Here is a 24,292-nt window from a genome sequence, read left to right as displayed (position 1 = left end):
ATCGAATACGTCACGGCTGATCAGAGACCAACCTAAAAATCTTGATCTCAAAATCCGCGAGCCAATTCCATTAGGAACAAAAATCCTTAGTTGTCATCCCACCCTCCTGGAAAATAGCAATGGCAGTCAATAGTCAGCACAATTCAATTTTTGGATTGATCTGCAATAACGTGCCAGGCCATTACGCGGTGTACAAATAAAATGTCTGATATTGAGTAGTTTTTTTTTTTTAATTTTAGACATCACACAAACAGCAGGATAAATATGTAAACTGCTAATAGTAGTAGGTTCATCTGCAGTGTTGATCATAACTTGTTAAAGTGAAAAAAACAGCTGTTTTTCTTCATATGAAACGAATTTAACTAAAATTGCTGATTTTATATTTTTATTTTACAATATAAATAAAATTTGATGTGATTTTCTTCTCTTTTATGGAGTCTTGGTTACAGCAAGACGAAAGTGCTTTAAATTGAATCTTTATTTAATCATTTATTTGCATTATGATATGTTACATTTGTTTGGGTTGTCAATTACCCTAACAAGAACTGTATTGTGTTCATAGTGGTCTCTGCCAAGCCTCAGTCTCCCAAGCTGCCACCACGTCATTCTCGACTCAGCTCCTTTGTTGAGGTGACTGCAGACGGCCTATCAAGTGAAACAAAAAAGACAGCCAAACGCAGTGGGCACCTTGAGCTGCAGTGGAATGAAGACCTCACCCTGTAAGAAACTATATAAAACACAAAAGTTAAACAAGTTCAAAATGATCTACGACCACCCAGCTCCCTCTACCGGCTAACTAGGAACTTGCAGGCAACAATAAGTGAGCAATAAATAAATGTAATTAATCAGCCCTAACACAAAATTTGGAATCTCAACTCCCAGCACTTCACCCATGTCCAGGGTGAGGTGGTGGATTTTGAGTCTGAGTGGACCATGATCCGCGTCTCTAGCGCTGAAGAGGCAGACCGGAGCTGCAGCTGTAAGGTAGTAGGTGCCTGTTGTGGAGGCAATCCCAGAACCCGCTGGTGAATACCGGCAGTGAGGGAAGCTGTCAAGCTGAAGAAGGAGTCCTATCTGGCCTTTTTGGCCTGTAGGACTTAGAGGCAACTGACGGGTACCGGCTAGCCAATCAGCACACGGCTCTGGTGGTCACTGAGGCAAAAACCAGGGCATTAACTCATCGCAGTCTTCTCCCAAACGCAATCTTTCGGTAAAAAACTGACACTTTTAAAATGAAAACTCGCTGGTTTACAGCCTTTGCAAACGTCAAAAATAGAACAAATGTACAACTGACACCATATGTATTAAGAAAATAGAAGACAAGTGCAGTTTATTTTTACCAAGTGTAAAGCTTACGGATAGCGGCTTAACACACACACACACACACACACACACACACACACACACACACACACACACACACACACACACACACACACACACACACACACACACACACACTAATGAACATTTTAAAATAAAAGCAGGTAATATTAAACTTTTAAATACAAATGTCTGAAGTTAATACAACATGGGTACTTTGCAGGCCAATATGAAAGTTATTTTGGATCAAATCAAAACTTTTGATGGGTTTTAATTGGCAGAGAACAAAAATTTTATTAAATTTAAAAACAATATGTATTGTTTTTAATGTACGTTGTATGTTGTATTTAAGAATAAACATTTCTTGTGTTCTAAAGGGTGATTTATTAGGATGTATTGTCACTACATAAGTGGTTGAATTGGTACAATGTTTTTTTGTTGACAATAACATTGCATAACGGTAATAATTTATGAGACAATATGCATGCAATTTGTGTACTTGTACTACAAGTACATGTACTTTTCAAACAAGCATGTGGACTAGTACGACAACTAAGTGTACTTTCAGAACAAGCATGTGTACTAGTTCTACAAGTATGTGTACTATTACTGCAAGTATGTGTTGGTTGGTTCACTTGCACAGCGCATAACAGTACAGCAGTAAATGTTAGTCTTTGTCGTGTAATCACCAGCAGGCATACACGCTTTTTATTCAGCTCAACACATCCACTAAAATGACCATGTGTCACAAGCTAGTCGGTTGCCATAGCAATCAATCAATGCAATCAACAGAAGGTGAGCACCCCACTCAACAGTACTTTCAGAACAAGCATGTGACCTAGTACTACAAGTACGTTTTCTTGGGTGTACTAGCACTACAAGTATACGTACTTTCAGAACAAGCACGTGTATTTGCACAACAAACTCGTGTACTAGTGTGTACTAGTACAACAAGCATGTGTACTTGTACTACGAGTACCTGTACTTCAGTGGGATTGTACTACAAGTACACGAACTAGTACAGGAAAGCTACCCACACTTTCCAAAAATGGTTTTTTTCTACTTTCTGATTGAAATGCAACATTGGTATGATAAAGCTACTTGATTTTCCATTGCGTAGCGCTTATCTGGCATCGCAAAGGGGGAAGAGAATTTGTGCTCTACAATATTTTGATCCTGGTTCCAGTACCATTTTTGGCTACCATTCTTACACATTGCTCCTTTAATCTAATTAATCAACCCTCAGACATGCCTACATGCCAAGAATATTCCAACCAAATATTCTAAAGATGCACGATAATATCGGTTAACGATGATTATCGGCCGATAATGGCAATTATGACGTGACACAGATAATCCAGATAAAAAACAATTCAACCGATAATGCAATCCGATAATTATATACTTGATTTAGCCTCCAAATGTGCGCAACCGAAGCAGTTTTGTCCACTTCTGCATCGTCGCGTCCTCAACCCCTCCTCTCTCTGAAGCCCCTGAGGGAGGAAGGGTTGAGGAGTATGGCGTCATAGAAGAGGCGGCGTTATAAGTACAATAGGGTTTGTTAAGTATAGGGTTGAGGGATATCATGGCGGCTCTGTCAATAGCGTGGGTTGATTTTTCCGTGTGTGAAACAAATGACACTCTCGCTATCTGCAAAATATGCACTGCAGAAGTTCCACAAGGCGGAAAGAAAGCATCCTCATTCAATACCACTAACCTGATCAGCCATTTAAAGCTGCATCACTAAGATTTTTGGAATGAAAACGAGGCTGGTGCTAGCACAAAGGCTAAAGCTAATGTCAACAAACAGCTAAGGAATGGGGCTTATGACACTTTTGACAGCTCAGTCTCGGGCAGGGCAGCCGCCACTCATCTCCGGTTCAACTCATCAAGCACCACAGCCAGACGGAGGCCTAGCGCGGGTGCTAATTTGGCGGCCGGATGGACTGAACGGTACAGGTGGGAGGAGATGCCAGACGAGAGACGTTGTTTTACATATTTTAGCACAGTAATATTTTTTCTTGTGTATACTTTAAAATTTTCCCAAAATCTTTGAATAGAATTATCGTCTTGACATTATTGGTTATCAGCTGGAACAAGGAGGAAATTATCGGTATCGTTTGAAAATGTATTATCGTGCATCACTAAAATATTCTAATCAATCCACAAATAACAGAGGAGTAGCAATTTTATTTACACAATGAATTAATCAAATTATTCAGCCGTGAGACAAACAACAATTATCCGGTTCTGAAGAGCGACATGTACACATCCTTAGAATACACCTGCCAAGTGGAGGAGTAGCAATTTGAACTCCGCAATTAATCAATCTAATTATTTGACACTGAGAAAAAAAATTACAAATCATGGACGAACAAAGTACCGTAACCGAGAACTTGAGACCTCCTTCCAGGCGGTCTAAGAAAGTATTTTAAAAGAACACATTTCTTGTTATTATTAAAAATTATTTGTTTTTCATTGCATGGTAATCCTTCTCAACCACAGCAATTCACCACTTATCTTGATCACAATTGAATTTAGTTTTTTATGGGGTTGTTTTCTCTCTACAGAAATGTGACACCTCAGAGTCGTTTGGATCTGAAGCTGTGGAGTTGCCACACGTTGAGGAAAGAGTTACTGGGCAGTGCTTCAATAGATTTGCTGGACACATTGCGCATGCACAATGGCAAGAGTAAGGAAACAGTTGTTCATTTAAGTCCTTACTTGAATAATTACAATTAATTTCGGAAAAAACTGTGTCTGGTGTAACAGCATCGGGTGTATCGTGTCACAAAGTAACAAAGTATGCTGTTTCACACTAGTGGCAGCCCAGTGTGAAAAGCGGCCCACAGTAGGCACAAAACTGGAGGAGCCACGTAGGCTGATGTAGACGCTGTCAGAAACAGGGTTCCCACGGGTCCTAAAAAAGTTTTAAAATGTCATAAATTTAAAATCCAGATAATCAAGGTCTTAAAGCACGCTTGATTTTGACTGGATTTCAGTGACCAAAATGAGAAAAAATTACAAATAATGTTACAGTGGCCGAATGCACAAGGGTTGACACAGATTTTGTTGTTGCAAGGAAATACTACAAGGTATTGTTCATCTGTTTAGATTATAGGTATGGTATTACGTGCTCACCACACATGTACATATAAACACAATTAATATGTCATTAAAATTATTAGAAAAATATTAACAAAGGTGGAGCATAAGTCGAGCCTTCCATTAATCAAAGCAGAATGCACGTAGTTTTAGGGCTGCAGCTATCGATTATTTTAGTAGTCGGTTAATCGATGAACTAGTTTGTTCGAATAATCGACTAATCGGATAAGAAACAAAAAAATAAAATACCTGAGCTGAGCCTCAAACGATATTACAAATAAATAAATTAGTATGTAAGTACAACAAAAAAACAATTGGCTAACTTACATAGAAAAAGTCCGCTAGCTTAAATGCTATAAAATGCTAACTTAAAAAAAAAAAATAATCACAATGCTCTTAACAAATGGTTCAAACACATATTCCTACAAAAAACAGCTAAGTATACCGATAAACTAAATTACGAATGCATTAAAAAACATTAGCTTGAACAAAAACCTAGCTTATATTGGTCTTGACAGGGAGCAGCTAGATTCAGCCATGTGAAATGAGTTATGTCACATTCACTGTCGCCACTAGAGGGCAGTGTATCCACCAAATAAAAAAAAATAATGCAAACACTTTCAAAACAAACCATTACAACGCCACTTTATTTAAACAAATACTAAAAGCAGCAAAATTTAATTCGAATCTTTTTTTCTAATTGAATTAATCGAGTTAAGTAACTGTTGTTGTGAGGCACATTAAGTTGTCTTCCCTTGCTTAACAACGTTTGATACCTGTAAAAAAACAAAAACTTGTAATACTTCCATTTATGCATTTAGGGTAAGAAGCCCATGTATGACTTGTTGTAGATGAGTGTTTGTTTTCAATTTCTTTATCGTTGTATAACTAGAATTGGCGAAGCTACTGATGTCTCAGCTGTGACGCAAAACACAGAATTGTAGTCAAATTGAACATCATTGTGCCATCCTACACGTACTGATTAGCAACAGGCGAGCAGCAGATATCATATGTTGCAGCCACAGCAGTACAGCAGATGTAGTAAATAATATTAAACATCATAATTACAATCATCATTGTAATTATAATAATAATATTACATATAGTTTATATGTATAGTGTTCTAGTGTTGCTTTAAAATAATAAAAACTAAAACGTGCTGAGTATCGACTTTTAAAATGGTAATATCTCGGCTTAACCATTGCGAATCATGTAAGAAGTATTTTCAAAAATCAGGATTCTTTAATGTGTATCAAAACATTAGGGCCATCTAATGAACTAATGAGGTGCAAATCTTACATATTACTCCTTTAAGACTGGAGAAATAAACTTGACATTTTTTCCCGCTTAACCACTTATATCTTTGTCACTGTCTTTTCTCTCTCTAGTGGAGAACGTCCAACTAAGTCTGGTGCTTCAGACTGAGAACAAAGGCTCAGTTGTTGTGGGTGGGGAGCTTAACGTCTGTCTGGACGGCATGGATGTTGATCTGGGCTCTCTGCCCAATGGTAGCACAGCGGCAGACAGTGAGTCCCGCCTTTTCTGGACACTCAACCATTCACAAGCACATACAGGCCTGTCCATTCTCAAAAGGAGAGAGAGCTATTGACTAAAATGATATCATTTCCACATATTCATTTGAATAGAGTAATTGAAAGATGAGTGAGCACAACTTGAAATTTTAAGTAAAAAAAGTACATTTTAGCCCAGCTGGACTTCATTTACATTGATACAAAAATATTTGGGAACCACTGGAAATTTTTATTATTTTCATTTACAAATCATTGGATGTTTGGATCAGCAACTTAAAAAAAATAAATAAATAAAAAAAAATGCTTTTACTCAAAAACGCAAGACAGTTTTCATGGAAAACTCAGAAAAACAAGTTGCACGATAATTATCGGTCCGATAATAGGAATTATGACATCATCCCAATAAATCCGATAACATAATATATTATCGGCCCTATTAATAATATTTTTGGCATGGTGTCGGATTGGGATTTGTGCGTTTGTTTCCACTCCTGTTTTTCCAGTGTGCAAAGTGTTGTTACTGTCTTTGTTTTTTTCATTATAATAATGTTCATGTCATCATGAAAATTTTGGTTCGGTCAATTGCAAATCTAAGCTGAATCAACCACTAGTATTATCGGTTATCATATCGGCCTTGAGGAGCAGGAAGTTATCGATATCGGTATCGGTTTTTAAAAAAATGGCTATCGTGCACCCCTAATTAAGACTGTATTTTAAATTCAGAATTTAAATTTCACAATATTAACTTGATAAAATGAGTAAATAATACTCAAAATAACAAGTTATTGCAGAAAACTAAGTGATTTTGGTAGTGTTTACCGTAAATCTTAAAGGGCCTATGACTGCGAAAAGTATGCTATTTTTTTCATATTTTCCACGGTATTTTATGCTCCTGAATGAAAACAGACCGCTTGGATGTGTGTGGAAGCGATCGCGCTCCAGTCTCGAGTTGAGAAAGAGGGCGCTGTGACGTGTACGGTAGAAGAAGTCCTCTTCACTGTCCAGCCGTAATGTTGTATGAGAAGGACTAAGGATTCAGCTGATTTTGCGGATTAATTTGTTTATTTTTCGCATCACGCCAGTCAAACGGCTGCAGAAAAATTTTGCTGCACAACAGGCCCACTAACAATAGTATGTCATACTCTTCCATGATCTGAGCTAGGGGAAGCCTATAGATGTTAAATAAGAGTGGTCCCAGAATTGATCCTTGAGGGACTCCATATGTGAATTTGGTTCGTTCTGACTGATGGTTTCCGATTGACACAAAGAAATCCCCATCTGCTGAGTAGTATGTTGTGATCAACTGTGTCGAATGCGGCGCTGAGATCCAATAGTAGCAGAACAGATGATTTGTTTGCATCGGTATTCTGACGACTATCATTTAGGACTTTGATAAGCACGGTCTCGTTGTTGTGTTGTGGCGGAAATCCAGACTGAAATGAGTTCAGAAGATTGTTTTGCATCATAAAAACCTGGATCTGTTTGAACACAACCCTCTCGATAATTTTACCAAGGAATGTCAGATTTTATATTGACCTATAATTACTAATGGTTGAGGCACCCAGATTAGGGTTTTTTAGAAGAGGTTTTATTACTGCAGTTTTTAAAGTCTGTGGAAACTCTCTTTTTCGGAGAGAAGTATTTATAATCTGAAGTATGTCTGGGGCAAAACAATGAAAAACAGTTTGAAAAAGTTTGAAGGAAGGATGTCAAGGCAGCATGTTGTGGGCTTTAATTTTGACTCAATTTCTTTTAAAGTGGCATAGTCCAAGAGGCTAAACTTTTCTTTGGTCTGGGGGACATTTTGGAAGGCATTTAGTGTAACAATTGTTAATCTGGAGTTGCACAGTCTGTCTAATCTTTAGTATTTTGTGTGTAAAGAATGCTGTGAAATCGTTACAGGACACCTCAGATGCCAATTCCTGTAGGTTTGTCAGTTTGTCAACAACAGATATTAGGGTGCGGTTATTTTTGTATTATGAAGTGTCGAGAGTTAGCTTGTCTATTGTGTTGTTAGATCCAGTGTGCCTCCGTCAGAGGTGAGTAAATGAAGCCACTTGTATGTTTGTATTCTGTGTTGATGAGACGTTACTACTTAGCACAGAGCGCTAAGGTAGTTAGCGATTATGCGAATCAGTGTCTTCTTAAGTGTCCGTTTGTATTGTTTTCGAGAAGTATATTAGCTGTTATGTTACTTAACACCTATATTGCATAATAGGTATTAATAGGCTTAATATTTTTTTTAACAAGAGACAACAAATCCAAACCAGAAGTTGTTTAATAAAAACATTTGCAAACAATTTTTTTTTTTTTTTTGCAGAAACAATTTATAAAAGGAATTATTATTACTACTGATAAAAAAAAAAAAACCTTTTTATGCAATGATTAATTCAAATGTTTTTTTACATAGAAGGTGAAATAAATTTTTAGCTAAATAAAAGTTCAGAAACAGACGTTAAATACTATATTTACAAAGGTATTAAAAGTTAACTACAAGCGAATTAGACATACGCAGTGAACCATGAACCAGTAGAGGGAGACAGCATACCAGGTGTTGAGAATTACTGCCCTTAATTTAGCTCTTCATGGCAAGCCTGCCTGCACCATAAAAATCCAGTTTATAAATGCATGCATTTGTTGTGGTTGACCTTTAAGGTCCGGGCTGCTTTTGTCCGATTCTGCATGGCTTTGATGGTGCTGATATTTTCCAAAGAAAAAAATATTCTCAATGGCCTGGTTGGGTCCCTTTTTTTCAAAACACCATAATCTTTATGTCCAAACTGTTGTTTTCTTCACTGACTAATATAATCAACATTTGTCAAAAACACACACAAAAAAAAAAAGTCCCCCAAGTGTTTGTCAAATGTATGTTTGTAATTGATTTCCCATTGACTACCAAACATGCTCAACAAACTGTTTTGAAGCCTGATGATATTTATTCAAATTGTTAGGATAAAGCTTAAATAAAAAAGACTGAATAATTTAATATTTGATCATTCAACTAAAACAGCAGGTATGGTCATAGGAGGGACGGAATCTAATACAAAAATCAAGAAAATCACATTGTATAATTTTTAAATCATAAATTTGTATTTAACTGCATGAAATAAGTATTTGATACATTACCAACTAGTAAATATTTCGGCTCTTAGTTCTTTTTTACGAACCCCTCCTGTTCTCCATCATTACCGGAAGTAACTGCACCTGTTTGAACTTGTTACCTGGATAAAAGACACCTGTTCACATGCCCAAACAAACAAACTCCAACCTCTCCACAATGGCCAAGACCAAAGAGCTGTGTAAGGACATCAGGGATAAAATAATAGACCTGCACAAGGCTGGCATGGGCTACAGGAAAATAAGCAAGCAGCTTGGTGAGAAGGTAACAACTGTTGGAGCGATTATTAGAAAATGGAAGAAGTTCAAATTGACGGTCAATCTGCCTCGTTCTGGGGCTCAATACAAGATCTCACCTCGTGGGGCATCACTGATCATGAGGAAGGTGAGGAAACCTGAAGGTTCTGGAGAAGATCTGCATGGAGGAGTGGGCCAAAATCCCTGCTGTAGTGTGTGCAAACCTTGTCAAGGACTACAGGAAACATTTGGTATCTGTAATAGCAAACAAAGGTTTCTGTACCAAATATTAAGTTCGATTTTTGTGATGTATCAAATACTTATTTCATGCAATTAAATGCAAATTTATTATTTAAAAATCATACAACGTGATTTTCTGTTTTTTTGTATTAGATTCCGTCCCTCACAGTTGAAGAGAACTTATGATACAAATTACAGACCTCTACATGCTTTGCAAGTGGGAAAACCAGCAAAATCGGCAGTGTATCAAATACTTGTTCTCCCCACTGTATGCTCGGCGACTTGACTGTGAGAAATGGGACATTGATGTTTTTTGTCTTTAGATACAAATACAGTACGTGTATGTGTACATTATTTGGTGTTTATAATAAAAGTGCACTATTAACTATTATACTAAAAAAAAAAAAAAAAAGTGCTCCTAATTTTTTTTCTGTGCTCCTAAATTTCATAATTTGCAAGCACCTGTGCTCCTGATGAAAAAGCTTAGCGCACAGGCCTGCTTTGAGGATCAGTTTGGCGACCACTGCTATCAACATTAGCAGATTGTTGTAAGACGCGGTGTTGTTTTTGGCAGCCCTTTTAATTTTCGTCTTACTCTTAGTCCGCCCGTCCGTCCGTCCATCCATCCATTCATCCATCCATCCATCCATCCATCCATTTTCTCCCGCTTATCTGAGGTCGGGTCGCGGGGGCAGCATCTTCAGAGAGGAAGCCCAGACTTCCCTCTCCCTAGTCTTTTGAATGAAAATATTTATCAGTCTTAGTCATACAGTATTTTGGTCATTTTTTTCAAAATGTGTTCGTCTTCGTCTAGTTTTAATGAACGAAAACTCGAATTTCGTCTAGTTTTAGTCAACAATTGCTCAAAATGTTTTCGTCTATAAACTTCAAATGTTTTAGTCCATGGATAAAAAAATAAATAAAAGGTTTCTAACAATTTCAAATGAACATTGACAGACGCGCACGTACAGTGGGAAGAAAAAGTATCTGAACCTTTTGGAATTTCTCACATTTCTGCATAAAATCACCATGAAATGTGATCTGATCTTCGTCAAATTCACACAGATGAAAAAAAAAGTGTTGTATGCTTTAACTCAAACCACCCAAACATTTATAGGTTTTCATATTTTAATGAGGATAGTATGCAAACAATGACAGAAGGGGGGAAAAATAAGTGACATAATATTTTGTGCCCCCCTTTGGCGGCAATAACTTCAACCAGACGCTTCCTGTAGCTGCAAATCAGTCTGGCACATCGATCAGGACTAATCTTGGCCCATTCTTCTCTACAAAACTGCTTTAGTTCAGTCAGATTCCTGGCATGTCTGGCATGAATCGCTGTCTTTAGGTCATGCTATAGCATCCCAATGGGGTTCAAGTCTGGACTTTGACTTGGCCACTCCAGAACGTGTATTTTGTTCTTCTGAAACCATTCTGAAGTTTACTTCTATTTTTTGGATCAATGTCTTGTTGCAGCATCCATCCTCTTTTTAGCTTCAGCTGTCAGACAGACAGCCCCAGGTTTTCCTGCAAAACATCCTGATAAACTTTTGAATTCATTCTTCCATGAATGATTGCAAGTTGTCCAGGCCCTGAGGCAGAGAAGCAGCCCCAAATCATGATGCTCCCTCCATCATGCTTCACTGTGGGGATGAGGTGTTGATGTTAGTGAGCTGTTCCATTTTTCCTCCACACATGGCGCTGTGTGTTCCTCAAAACAATTCAACTTTGGTTTCATCAGTCTACCAAATATTTTGCCGAAAATTCTGTGGAGTGTTCAAGTGCCTTTTTGTGAATATTAAATGAGCAACAATGTTTTTTTTCTAGACAGCAGTGGTTTCCTCTGTGGAGTCCTTCCATGAACACCATTCTTCTTCATAGTTTTACATATAGTTGATGTGTGCACAGAGATATTGGACTGTGCCATTGATTTCTGTAATTCTTTAGCAGACAGTTTAGGGTTCTTTTTGACCCCTCTGAGTATTCTGCGCTGAACTCTTGGCGTCATGTTTGGACAATCCTTGGGCGAGAAGGAACAGTGCCAAAGTCTCTCCATTTGTAGACAACTTCTCTGACTGTCAATTGATGAACATCAAGACTTTTAGAGATGGTTTTGTATCCTTTCCCAGCTTTATAAAAATCAACAATCCTTGATCCCAGGTCTTCGGATAGTTTTTTGACCGAGCCATGATGCACATCAGACAATGCTTCTCATCAAGACATTTCTTACCAGGTGTGTGTTTTATAGTGGGCAGGGCAGCGTTAAACCACTCATCAGTGATCGGGCACACATCAGACTTAAAATGTTTGGAAATAATGGTTTCAGTTGCTCTTTAAGTCTCCTTGGGCAGAAAATATGAAAACCTATAAATGTTTGGGTGCTTTTAGTTAAAGCAGACACTCTATTTTCGTCTGTGTGATTTTGACAAGGCTAGGATCACATTTGATGATGATTTTACGATGAAATTTTAGAAATCCCTGAAAGATTCAGATACTTTTTCATACCACTGTAATTGTAGTCTGTAAGGACATCCCCATCTTTGTGATTCTAATATCCACTCAGCAGGAAAACGGGCACATTATTTTCAACTAGTTAAACTCACCTGGCAGGCCACAACAGGTGAAATCACATGGACGAGACACAATAGGGCACACAACCAAATTCAAACCATGTCAGATAATACACACTCAGCAGGAAAACAGTACATTATTATTAATTAATTAAACTCACCTGGACGCTATGAACTGTATTTTAAAAGTTTTCCAAGAGTTAACGATGACACGCAGCATGCTAAACGCTAATATGACCGCTATGGTAACGCTATAAGTTATATATAGTGTGTGATTATCACTCAGAACAGACCTTTAAAGGCTAAAACAACATGGTATATCTAGCCGAGATAAGAAAACAAAATTTACCAAGCAGCACCTGACACTAGGGATGTCCCGATCCAGGTTTTTGCACTTCCGATCCGATACCGATATTGTTTTGCACTTCCGATCCGATACCAATACTGGCCGATACCGATACCGGCCTATCTGAGCATGTATTAAAGTTTAAAGTTATTTAGCCTCCTTACTTAGTTGTCAGACTAATGTTGAAAAGGGTTTTAGTACTCTTGATAACAACTAGCCAGCTGAATTAGGTGAGTTTGAATAACACACAATGGTTGGTAACAAGAAACTGACCTGTTTATTCAGTGACAAACACAAAACATTATAAATAACAAACAGAAATGGCATAGTCAGTCAGTAAAACGTGCAAATAATATTGTAAACTGTCAGTGGAAAATCCCACAAACCCCCAAGCTATTAGATGCTTTTAATGTTTCATGCATTAGTTACAAAAATTGTATGAAAAGCCTCTCAGGTTTAAATAAACGACTATTTCAATATCAAGTTAACATTTTAAAACAGTAAATAAAATACTCAAGTCCCCATTCTGTTTCAGCAGCTTTAAACTACATTCAATTAATTCAATTTTGCGAATCAACTGTTAAAGTTGTTAAAATTGCTCCCATTATCCCATAATTTCCCTTCTGTCTACTTTTGACATGTGAAAGTTTTAAAACTGTTTTGAAGATAGATTCAAGTCAAGATTTTGCCGATTTAGGAGTATTTTAGATAAAAAGTTATTTAGGTTCGCTTACAGCCTAGAAGGGAAGTCTCCTGCTTTAAGATGGCGGCTGTTTACTAACGCACGTAGTTTTCAATGCATGTGTTGCTAATGGAGTGGAGTCTGTCATTTGGCATCTAGTTCTATATACATAAATAATGCTTCGTTCCAGAAAAGTGGGATGTCGGACTTTTCCGACCTCCGACTAGGAAAATATCATTGGAACGCCACTCGAACTGGGAGGTCCAAGTCGCAAAGTCGGAGAAAAAATAACTACCCCGACTTCCAAGTTGTTTCAATCTGACGTCACTGGACAAAATGGCGCTCAAGAAAACGTATTGAATGATAACACAATAATGAAGTAAATCAAGTTTATTTGAGACGCCATGTATTTTTTTCTCATACAGTGAATTATCTTTGTTGTGCTATGTTTTTATATTGACGATCAGTAAAGGATGTAACTAAAAAAAAGGCTGTTTACAGTGTGGGCAATAACGCAGCCGTCGTTTTTCCTCTACTATTTGATCGCTTATAGGAAGTCAGGTTCGCTGGAGGTCAAAATGTCTTTGGATGGCCAAAATAAAACACGTCGTCGCGATCAGCCATCTTTGTTGTTTAGATTTGCTTGGAACGCTTTGAGATCGGAACTGGTCCCATCCGAGTGGGATAAATCCGACTTCCCACTTCTCTGGAATTCAGCATAAAAGTGTTGGATGGTGCGTCTTTACTCACGATAGATAATGGCTCGTCATCCAGAATGAATTCTTTGGCAATGACTCTTGTTATTCCCTGGGCTTTGGGACTGTCGAGTGCCAGTTTGTCACGCATAGCAAAAGTTTCTGCCAGTGTTAGTTGCGTAGGACCTTTCTTTTTGTCTTCGGTTTTCTTAACATACTCCTTATATTGTTTGTGGTGGTATGTCGCGAAATGCTTGATTAGGTTGGTTGTATTAAAACTTCTTACAGCTTTACCACCACGCTTGACTTTATTGTGGCATATGTTCCACTCTGCCTCTTCGTCTTTGTCGTCCTTTAAGGTGAAATGATCCCACACAGCTGACATTTTTACCGATAAAGTCTCTCGGTAAATTGGAAGACAGTAATGTAGTGTGTTGAAGGAGTGCCGTAAAATGCGGACCGGATTTTAGGGAAACCGAAGCTAAAACTGGAATGGATTTTTTAATCGGTGCGCTGGAAAACCCGGACCGGATCGGATCTCTGGATCGGAATTTTTCCGTGTCGGCCGATCTGATACCGATGCGCATTTTTTTGCCCATATCGGCGTCCGATCCGATCCAAATATCGGATCGGGACATCTCTACCTGACACATGTGTTTACGAAATGAGCATGGAGTGGGCACACGCTTAGTCACCTGCCCATAAGTAAGTGTGTGTTTGGGGCGGGCGCAGCACGTCACATGAGTGACACGACCAAACACTGCTAAGATGCGTGCTAACTACACATACGACAGGGGTCGGCAACCTATGACACGCGTGTCAGCACTGGCACGCGAAGGGTTAACCAGTGACACGCGAGGGCATGGCAAAAAAAAACAAAAAAAACATGCGTGTTATGTTTATCGTCGGTTGTCACTTGCTCAAGCGCCCCATCTTGTGGCCGTTTTATTAATTGGTTCTAAAACAGTAGAAGAAAAATGCAAATAGGAAGTTCTTCAAATGGGATTCAGTGTGTTACATACATGGCAGCTCCACTCTCCCAACTTGAGTGGCATTTGTGTTCTTTAGAGCAACGTCTGTGAGTATTTTGTTGTCAAATTGAGAATTACACTCTTTATATTGTCTTTAGGTTGCATGTTTGAGGGGAAATGTGTTTGATATTTCTAATTAAGAACTACTGAATACAGGCTAATTGTGTTTGCATATATGGATGGCATTTTTGTTATTTGCAGCATTGTTGCTGATTGCATGAATTTTTTCATTGTTTTAGTTTCATAAAAAAGAAAACAGACACATAAAGGATTACTGAAAACATCCGGAGTGTGAACCTTTTCATGTTTAGCTGTTTGGATAGCGGAAGCGAGCCCATTTACAATGTGCCTTTTTACCGGAAATCAAGGCATTTTCAGTTGCGAGGGGCTTTACGGGACCGCCCCTCTCACCCACTCTGCCTGTGGCGTTATATGCGAGCAATAATGGATTTTGAGCACACCTCCAGCTCTCCCCCAATTTCTCGACGCCTGCGCTTGTCGGGTTTTTTTCTCTGCGCGTTTAATTCAGCACACACTACTAACCTGTCACGAAGCCGACCAATCAGAGAGCTGGCGGAAGTACACTGTGTCACCAATTGCACTTTTTGGTAATTGCAACTCTGCACCGTAGGGTGTAGTGGACAGGCGATTAACGTGGCTTGTTGTCGTCGATTTGCCCGGTACTTATTACTTCAGAGAGGTGGTGATGTGTATAAAAACACAGTGACACGTTGGATGGTATTTTGCTGGAGACTTTTATTAACAAAACTAAAACCAGCATGGGACACAGCCACTTTTCATGGCGCTCTTCGCACAACTTTCTCAAAACACCTTGCTCCCTGCCTCTCTTTTTCTTACGCTTAACTAGTAAGCTGGTCATACTGTAGGGGAGAGCGGCCCCTTGGGGGTGCCGGTAACAACTGGTTGGCTGGTTACTTCCGCTTGCTCTGTGCATTATGCCTCAGGAGCGTTGTGTGTGTGTCGCACAACAAGTGTCAAACGCAACTACGAGACGAAACATGAAATTCATGGAAAACAGGGCCAGGGATCACATTAAGGTAGGCATCTTTTGTATTTGTTATATAAAATCTAAAATTGTGCATAGAATTCACTGTTAGTGAAAAAGACACAGTAGTCGCCTGAAGGTTAAAACAGTCCGCTCTGTACTGTGAGAGACCTGCACTGAGAATAACGCTTGTTCCCCTTTTCTTGCTGGGTTGTGTGTGTGTGATATGTTTACATAAGATGATGCTCAAGTTTTGATATTTTCTACAATATACTTTTATTTGTTAGTTATTTGATAAAGAAGAATGGTAGTTGTAAGATTTCAACGTATGTTCATGTTGTTTTCTTTGGAGTAAAATTACAGCTCTGTTGGATATAAAAATTCGGATGTGCGTCATTAATCTTGGTGTGGCACACTGATTGACAAGAAAATTTGAAAGTGGCACGCCACACCAAAAAGGTTGCTGACCCCTGACATACGATAAGAAAATGTCACACATTATGAACTTATGATGGAAACTATGGCGAATTTTCACCTCGTACTGGCATCCATCTTGTTACGTTTTGGTCTCCAAGACACATTTTCAGCTCGTTATCGTAACGTCATTGTCATGAAAAAATTGTTCGTTGACGAAATATTTACTATATAGCTGACGAAAACAACACTGGTAAAAACGGGGTGAAAATTTCAATTTAAAATAAACATTTTCCTTTTAAAATGATACATTTTATCAGTTTAAACTTTTGACCGTTCGATTCCGACAAAAATACCGAAATTTGGCACTTCTGCATCATTGCATTCAGTTTTTACTCACCACTTCTATACTATGCTGACTTTTTTTTTTCATCCAAATCCAGTTCGGAAATGTAAACCTTCATGCTCTAAGTATACTGCATTGATTTTCAGTCAACAGTATTCAATTTTCCCATGCTCGACTGACATCTTATTTTCCTTTGTGGTTTGAAAGCAAAGTTACAGTTTGTAAGATGCCTCTATGCACACGTACAGGCATGCACACATATGCTCACACAGAGTCCAGTGTATTCTGGTGAATGAACACTGGGCCAAAAGTAATTGGTGGGCGCTGCAACTGCTCGGACACTATAAATGTGCTTCTTTGTGATGGGAAAAGAGGGGAAGGCAAGTCACGGTTTGTGTTTACTGACCTTCGCAAGCACAAATAGATTACAAAATATTGGACACATTTTGACACGTAAATCTGAAAATGAACAGAGTAAGAATTTGATTTTGTGTGAGAACACGGCATCTTTTTGTGGCCTGTATACTAGCTGTGTTAGGAGATTAAAAGCAGAAATTGCGCAAATTGTTGAAGTGCCTGTGCAATACTTTTTCACAGGACTTCATAACTTCAATTCCTTCTGAATTAAAAAAACAAAACGCGAAACAATTCAACAAGTTCCATGTATAATTTCTCAAATAGTGAGTCTTATTTCAACTATTTGCATGTGCATGCATGCATGTGTGTCAGTGGTGTTCTTTTCCTGGTTTGCAGCAGTGGGGGCGGTTCCGTTCTGTTCCTGGCATGCAGTGGACTGGATGAAAGGCCTTGTGTGTGAATACGTGTGTTTTTAGGGGTGGGGGAGAGAGGAAAGGTCTGTCAATTGATTTGTGTTAACTAAATGTACAGCATTTAGCTGAGGGTGTTGTAGCTCCATATGTGGATGACCATTATACAATCCCTAGCAAAAAGTATGGAATCACCAGTCTTGGACGAGTACTCAGACATTTTATTATGTTGAACAAACTCAGATAAAAAGTTTGAAAAAATAATTAATTAGTTAAAAAGTGCAACTCTTTAGCATTCAGAATCACTAAAAGAAATGAATAAAAAACATTGTCTTGGTCAGTAAATGTTACTTTTATGGCGCATTTGCAGGGAAAAAGACATAGAATCACTCCATTCTGAGGAAGAATATAGAGAATCATGACAAACAAATCATGAGAAACAAACAAAAAAATAACAATCAAAACACATCTCTAGTATTTAGTTGCACCGCCTCTGGCTTTTATGACAGCTTGCAGTCTCTGAGGCATGGCATTTTTTTAAAGAGGGGTGAAAGAGCAGAAACTGCTTTTTCAGCCTTGTCTGTGTTTTCCGCCATATACATAGCAATAGCAAATAACAAAAAAAACAATAGGCGAACATTTCAATCCACTCATTTAATCTTTGATTTTAGTTTTATATTGATTGTTGTTTATATTTTCACTTTTATTTATCTGTTTTCATAAACCCTCCATATGCCCTCCTGCTTCACTAATATTTTTGACTACTCTATGCACTTCTGCTTACAGTGGGGCAAATAAGTATTTAATCAACCACTAATGGCGTACCGCAAGCAACACGTCACTTCCGCTCATTAATATTCATGACATTAGCTACTGTTGCTAAGTAGGGACAAGTCACCGTTTGTCCCTAATCGGAAATGAATGGAAATCGTGTACGAAGGAGATGTTTACAGAGCTAAACCTACCAATTCTCTCCGAAAATGATGTGTCTGGTGCCAAATTGACTGGCAAAGATGTGGAAGAACATAAAAATGTTCAGTTAAAGAGATGGCTTTAGTGTCGAAGGCTGAAAAAGACGAAAAAAACGAGCCGACCTAAGCATAGCTTTAGCTTTTTTTATCGACACTGCTGACAATGACATTTTCCTGTTTCAACAAGCTATCCTTTACCATCATCCCTGTCTTTCTGATATATCCTCTGGTTGTCCTACGTCTCTTACCGTTCTTGGGGCTAATTTAGTTAGCTTTGTGTAGCGATCGCAAATGCTACTCAGTGACAGCCAACAAACACTTTTAATTTTTTCATTGATAGCACATCTTAATCCTTAATCCCCACTTCCCCCTTACTAAAGATTTTTTTTAATATATATATACAGTATACATAACAGAAACGGTAACAGTGGCAGTCAGATACCATTGTAATTCTTTTCAGGTCATTCATTGTCAGACAGAAGCAGTACGGCACAATGTTACGCTAAAAATATAAGTTAAAAATACAAAAATGGCTTACCTCTTTGTCCTCTGAAAGACCATGCCAACCCAACATAATGTTTACTGCATATGAAACGTGAATGGATTCGCCGAGCTGGTGTTAAAGTCCGCGTAAGTTGATTTGGTCTTCACATTTTTTCCTCCCGAGTTTTTGGTTTCCCGAAACGTATGAAGAAAACATCCTTCATGTGTCGTAATGTCTAGAGTCGTTTCTACAAGTTCCAAAAAAGCAATGTGTGATCAGCATGTTCGTTTTTGAAAGATTACTGGAGAAAAGTAGCACTAATTACGTTGGGTCTATGCGAGGGCAGGTCTATAATGTCCCACTTCGGCTTTACTTCCGCTTTACGATGCGACGTCACGGTCTAAAAATAGCTTGCGTGCGGTACGCCATTGTGCAAGTCTGCCCACTTGAAAATATTAGAGGCCTGTAATTGTCAACATGGGTAAACCTCAACCATAAGAGACAGAACGTGGGAAAAAACCCAGAAAATCATATTGTTTGATTTTTAAAGAATTTATTTCCAAATCATGGTGGAAAATAAGGATTTGGTCAATACCAAAAGTTCATCTCAGTACTTTGTTATGTACCCTTTGTTGGCAATAACGGAGGCCAAACGTTTTCTGTAACTCTTCACAAGCTTTTCACACACTGTTGCTGGTATTTTGGCCTATTCCTCCATGCAGATCTCCTCTAGAGTAGTGATGTTTTGGGGCTGTCGTTGGGCAACATGGACTTTCAACTCCCTCCACAGATTTTCTATGGGGTTGAGATCTGGAGACTTGCTAGGCTACTCCAGGACTTTGAAATGCTTCTTACAAAGCCACTCCTTTGTTGCCCTGGCGGTGTGTTTGGGATTATTGTCATGCTGAAAGACCCAGCCACGTCACATCTTCAATGCCCTTGCTGATGGAAGCAGATTTTCACCCCAAATCTCTCGATACATGGTCCCATTCATTCTTTCCTTTACACAGATTAGTCATCAGATTCAGTATTCTTTCTCCTCCAAACACGAGAACCTGTGTTTCTACCAAAAAGTTCTATTTTGGTTTCATCTGACCATAACACATTCCCCCAGTCCTCTTCTGGACGTGTACTGGCTTCAGTTGCGGGACACGTCTGGCAGTGCAGGATTTCAGTCCCTGGCGGCGCATTGTGTTACTGACAGTAGCCTTTGTTACTGTGGTCCCAGCTCTCTGGGTCATTCACTAGGTCCCCCCGTGTGGTTCTGGGATTTTTGCTCACCATTCTTGTTATCATTTTGACACCACGGAGTGAGATCTTGGATGGAGCCCCAGATCGAAGGACATTATCAGTGGTCTTGTATGTCTTCCATTTTCTAATAATTGCTCCCACAGTTGATTTCTTTACACCAAGCAAAGAGAGAAGAGTTACAGAAAACGTTTGGCCTCCGTTATTGCCAACAAAGGGTACATAACAAAGTATTGAGATGAACTTTTGGTGTTGACCAAATACTTATTATCCACCATGATTTGCAAATAAATTTTTAAAAAATCAAACAATGTGATTTTCTGTTGTTTTTTTCCACATTCTGTCTCTCATGGTTGAGGTTTTCCCATGTTGACAATTACAGGCCTCTCTAATCTTTTCAAGTAGGAGAACTTGCACAATTGGTGGTTGACTAAATACTTATTTGCCCCACTGTATATGTTGCTTTGAGTTTCATGGTTAAAATATTCTTCTCAGGTTTAAATAAACTACTATTTCAGTATCAAGTTAACAGTTCAAAACAGTAAATCAAACACTCAAGTCCTGATTCTGTATCAGCAGCTTTAAACTTCATTCAATTAATTTAATGTTGTGATTCAACCATTAAAGTTGTTAAAATTGCTCCCGATATTCCATAATTTCCCTTTTGTCTACTTTCGACATGTGAATGTTTTAAAACTGTTTCATTCTTTAAAGATACTGTCGATTCAAGTCGGTATTTTGCCGATTAAGGAGTATTTTAGATAAAAAGTTAATTAGGTTCACTCGGAAGGTTCGCTACAGCAGAGCCTTCCTGAGAGGTCTACTACTTTAGGTTGACGGATGTTTACTAACGCCGGCGATTCTGTCATTTTGCATCTAGTTATATATACATGTGATATCTACCATAGCATAATATGGGCGCAGTTTGTAGCAACGCGGTTATAGTTTGTGGCAACTGGGTTTTGTTTGTAGCGGCTGTTAGCCGCAGTCAGGTATTATTGTTTTTTTATCTAGCGGCATGAGTTGTCGGTCCGTGCCTCACTGCGTCCCGAAGACAGCGCTGACTGTTTTAGTCCCGCATTACTTAGCATATTTAAATAATCAGAAAATGGATGTTTGTGAACCGCTCTCCAATATTTAGAATAATCTAAGAATCGGAAATTTCACCCACCTCTAATTTCTATCCATATATTTCAGGGATTTAAAGATTTTTTTTTCATGCAGGGTATATCCTCAGAGCTGCTTCAAGTGGAAATCTCAACCTCCCCAACGTTCGACTCAAAGTTACATCCTTGCTCTTGAGTATTTTAAAAGATAATAATGGACTATTGAAGTTGTTTTTGTAAGTGAAGAGGGGGACATACCTAGGAAGAGCTCCACGGATGCATTATAGAACTGTGATAATTCAATAGGAAATCTAGAGTGTCGAGACTAAGGATGCTACAATACTCGTTTTTTTTATTGAACCGTTTGATACACCCTCTTCGATTCAATATGCAAAAACATTCGATCCAAATGAAAAGCTCCCAAAATGTATTTTCCGAATTTATTTTTGTCGTCTCTCTCGCTAAAATGTCCGGCGCAGCTTTGCCTTGAAAAAACAAACTCTGCCGCTAGCAACCCCCCTCTTCCACTCCTCCCCCAAACTGCCTGAAAGGTGTGAGGTGTGGCGCACGAGGATCATTGCTCATGAAGAAAGACAGAAAAAGGAGGCGGCTTGCCGGCTTCAGTGTTGCACAGATCCGTCGTTTGGCAGCATTTGGGTGAGCTGATATGCTATCCCCACTCGTACATATTTAATAAAGACTGTCTTTACGGATACGTACAACAAAGTCCGTCAATATATTGTTGCTGACTTGGCTGCTACGAATAACCTCGCTTTGACAATAGACAGCTGGACACCCGGGACGACACTGAGAGCTATCTCACGGTTACATGATGAACAATGAGTTGCAAATTAAGAGCGCTGTACTTCAAACTCGTCCTGTAATTGAAAGTCGATTGTCAAATGCTGGTGTTCTGCAGTAATGAGCAGACGTAACTTCTGTGGCATTTGTTAACTTTTTTTCATGCCCGACAACACTCGCACGCACGCACTAGATATCATCAAATAGCAACTTAGATATGCTACATTAGATTCCCCCCCCCCCCCCCCCCCCAAAAGTCCCAAGTCCCAAGTCCCATGCCATTGGCTGCATGAGCCCAGAGTGATCATGGGACGCGTAGTCCATATACTACATCAATGAATTCAAAACTGCCATGACTGAATGGAAGTTAAGCAGGCCAAATCAATCCATACCAGTGACTATAGATAATGCTGCAAATATTGTTAATTCAGTACGTGTCACAGATGGATTGGGACCACAAATAGGATGTTTTGCTCATGTTGTAAACCTAGCTGTAGCAATCAACAGTGTGCCCCGCCTCACTTTACAAACAGTAAAGATTGCTCTCAGCACTTTTATACAAAATGTTTTCAGATCAGTAAGTAAGCACATAAATATTATGCACTAAAATGCATGTTTATATGATGGCATTGTTATTTTTGCCTGTTAGCAAAATAACCTGTTAGCTAAATAAAAACACCAAACAAAAAAAGCCTTGTATTTTTTGTTTCAGAGCATTAAATGTATTGAATCGAATCGAAAATCGTGTCTCTCGTATTGAAAATCGTACCGAACCAAGACTTACTTTATCGTTGCATCCCTATCAGAGACGTATATTAGAATAGTGCAGGACATTTAGAAGAGAAGTAGAACAGAAATAAGGTGTGTTGCAGACATGACGTGAGGCTCCAGGGAAAAGAAATGGCGTAAGTGGGGGACATTAAATAGGATGTGAAAAAAATGATCCAAGCAGGCTGTAACGGGTGGTGGAAGGTGTTGGCTGTTTAATCTCTGTTAGAATATACGGCAAAGTTTATAAAACAGTGGTGAGTCCAGCCATGGTGTATGGATTGGAAAATGAAGATGAAGATGACGAGGTTGTCTGTAAGAGTAAACAGGTTGGAAAGAGACAAATTGGTTGGTCAGCAGCTCTTTGTTTGAGGCTGGTGGGATCTGCTGGGGGTTGGTGCCCAATCTCCATGGATGGTGGCATACAGTGCTGCTCGAAAGTTTGTGAACCCCACAGCGATGGTCAGATTTTTTGTAAAAAAAAAACTAAAATAACCTTATTAAATGTTAAGTTATACCCAAATCCACAATACTGACATTCCAAATAATGGACTGAAACAAAAGAAATAGTTATATTGTCATTCTTTATTTAACAAAAGTGGTTGATTTAAGAAAAACTCAGATATCATGTGTGCAAAAGTATGTGAACCCCTTCAGTTAATAGGATATTGCGCCTCCTTTTGCAGAGATTACCTCAACCAAACGGTTTCTGTAGTGACTAATCAGCCTCTCACATCTACTTTGGGGGATTTTTGCCCATTCTTCCTTGCAGAACGCAGTCAGTTGAGAGAGGTTTGATGGGCGTCTGGCATGAACTGCTCGCTTCAGGTCCCGCCACAGCATTTCAATGGGATTTAGGTCAGGACTTTGACTGGGCCAATCCAGAACACGAATCTTCTTCTTTTTCAGCCATTCCTTGGTTGTATTGCTGGAATGCTTTGGATCATTATCATGTTGCATGATCCACCTTCTGCCAAGCTTTAACTTCAAAACAGATGGCGTCAGGTTATGTTCTAGGATTTGACAATATTCCTCAGAATTCATGATTCCCTGGACTATGTGGAGTTGTCCAGGTCCTGAGGATGAAAAGCAAGCCCAGATCTTGACATTCCCACCTCCATGCTTCACTGTTGGGAGAAGGTTCTTTTGGTGGTATGCAGTGTTGACTTTTCGCCAGACATGGCGGTTTTGGTTGTGACCAAACAGTTCAATTTTGCACCTACATCAGTTGATGAAAACTCTTTTTAATTTAGTCTCGACAACACAACTGTTAAAAAAACAAAAAAAAAAAACTACTGAATTGATTGATTAGGAAATCAGGTTGAAATAATAGAAAATTCCAAAATGTTGAGGGTGTTCACAAACTTTTGAGCAGCACTGTATCAACTAACAATTGGTAGTCAAGAGTTCACCAATTTCACGGTGACAAGGTTGTAGACTTTGATTAAAGTTGCTCCATAAAGATAGGGATCATTTGCATCAACCCTACAGCGGCAACTAGTG

General features: G+C 38.8%; 1 protein-coding gene across 4 annotated transcripts in view; it reads left to right on the top strand.

Annotated features, from left to right (window-relative positions):
• wwp2 (WW domain containing E3 ubiquitin protein ligase 2) overlaps window positions 1–24,292 on the top strand; it is a 92,829-nt gene that overhangs the window by 6,196 nt on the left and 62,341 nt on the right. For all 4 annotated transcript variants that reach the window (XM_057836921.1, XM_057836923.1, XM_057836920.1 and 1 more), the window contains exons 3-5: window positions 563–719; window positions 3,894–4,015; window positions 5,817–5,954. In XM_057836921.1, the coding sequence (XP_057692904.1) occupies window positions 563–719; window positions 3,894–4,015; window positions 5,817–5,954 (417 nt within the window). The remainder of the gene's footprint in view (window positions 1–562; window positions 720–3,893; window positions 4,016–5,816; window positions 5,955–24,292) is intronic.

This window comes from Corythoichthys intestinalis, chromosome 5 (genome assembly GCF_030265065.1).
Source record: "Corythoichthys intestinalis isolate RoL2023-P3 chromosome 5, ASM3026506v1, whole genome shotgun sequence".
Classification (NCBI taxonomy): domain Eukaryota; kingdom Metazoa; phylum Chordata; class Actinopteri; order Syngnathiformes; family Syngnathidae; genus Corythoichthys; species Corythoichthys intestinalis.
The sequence above is the reverse complement of the archived record's forward strand: the minus strand, read 5'-3'. Positions and strand labels throughout refer to the sequence as shown.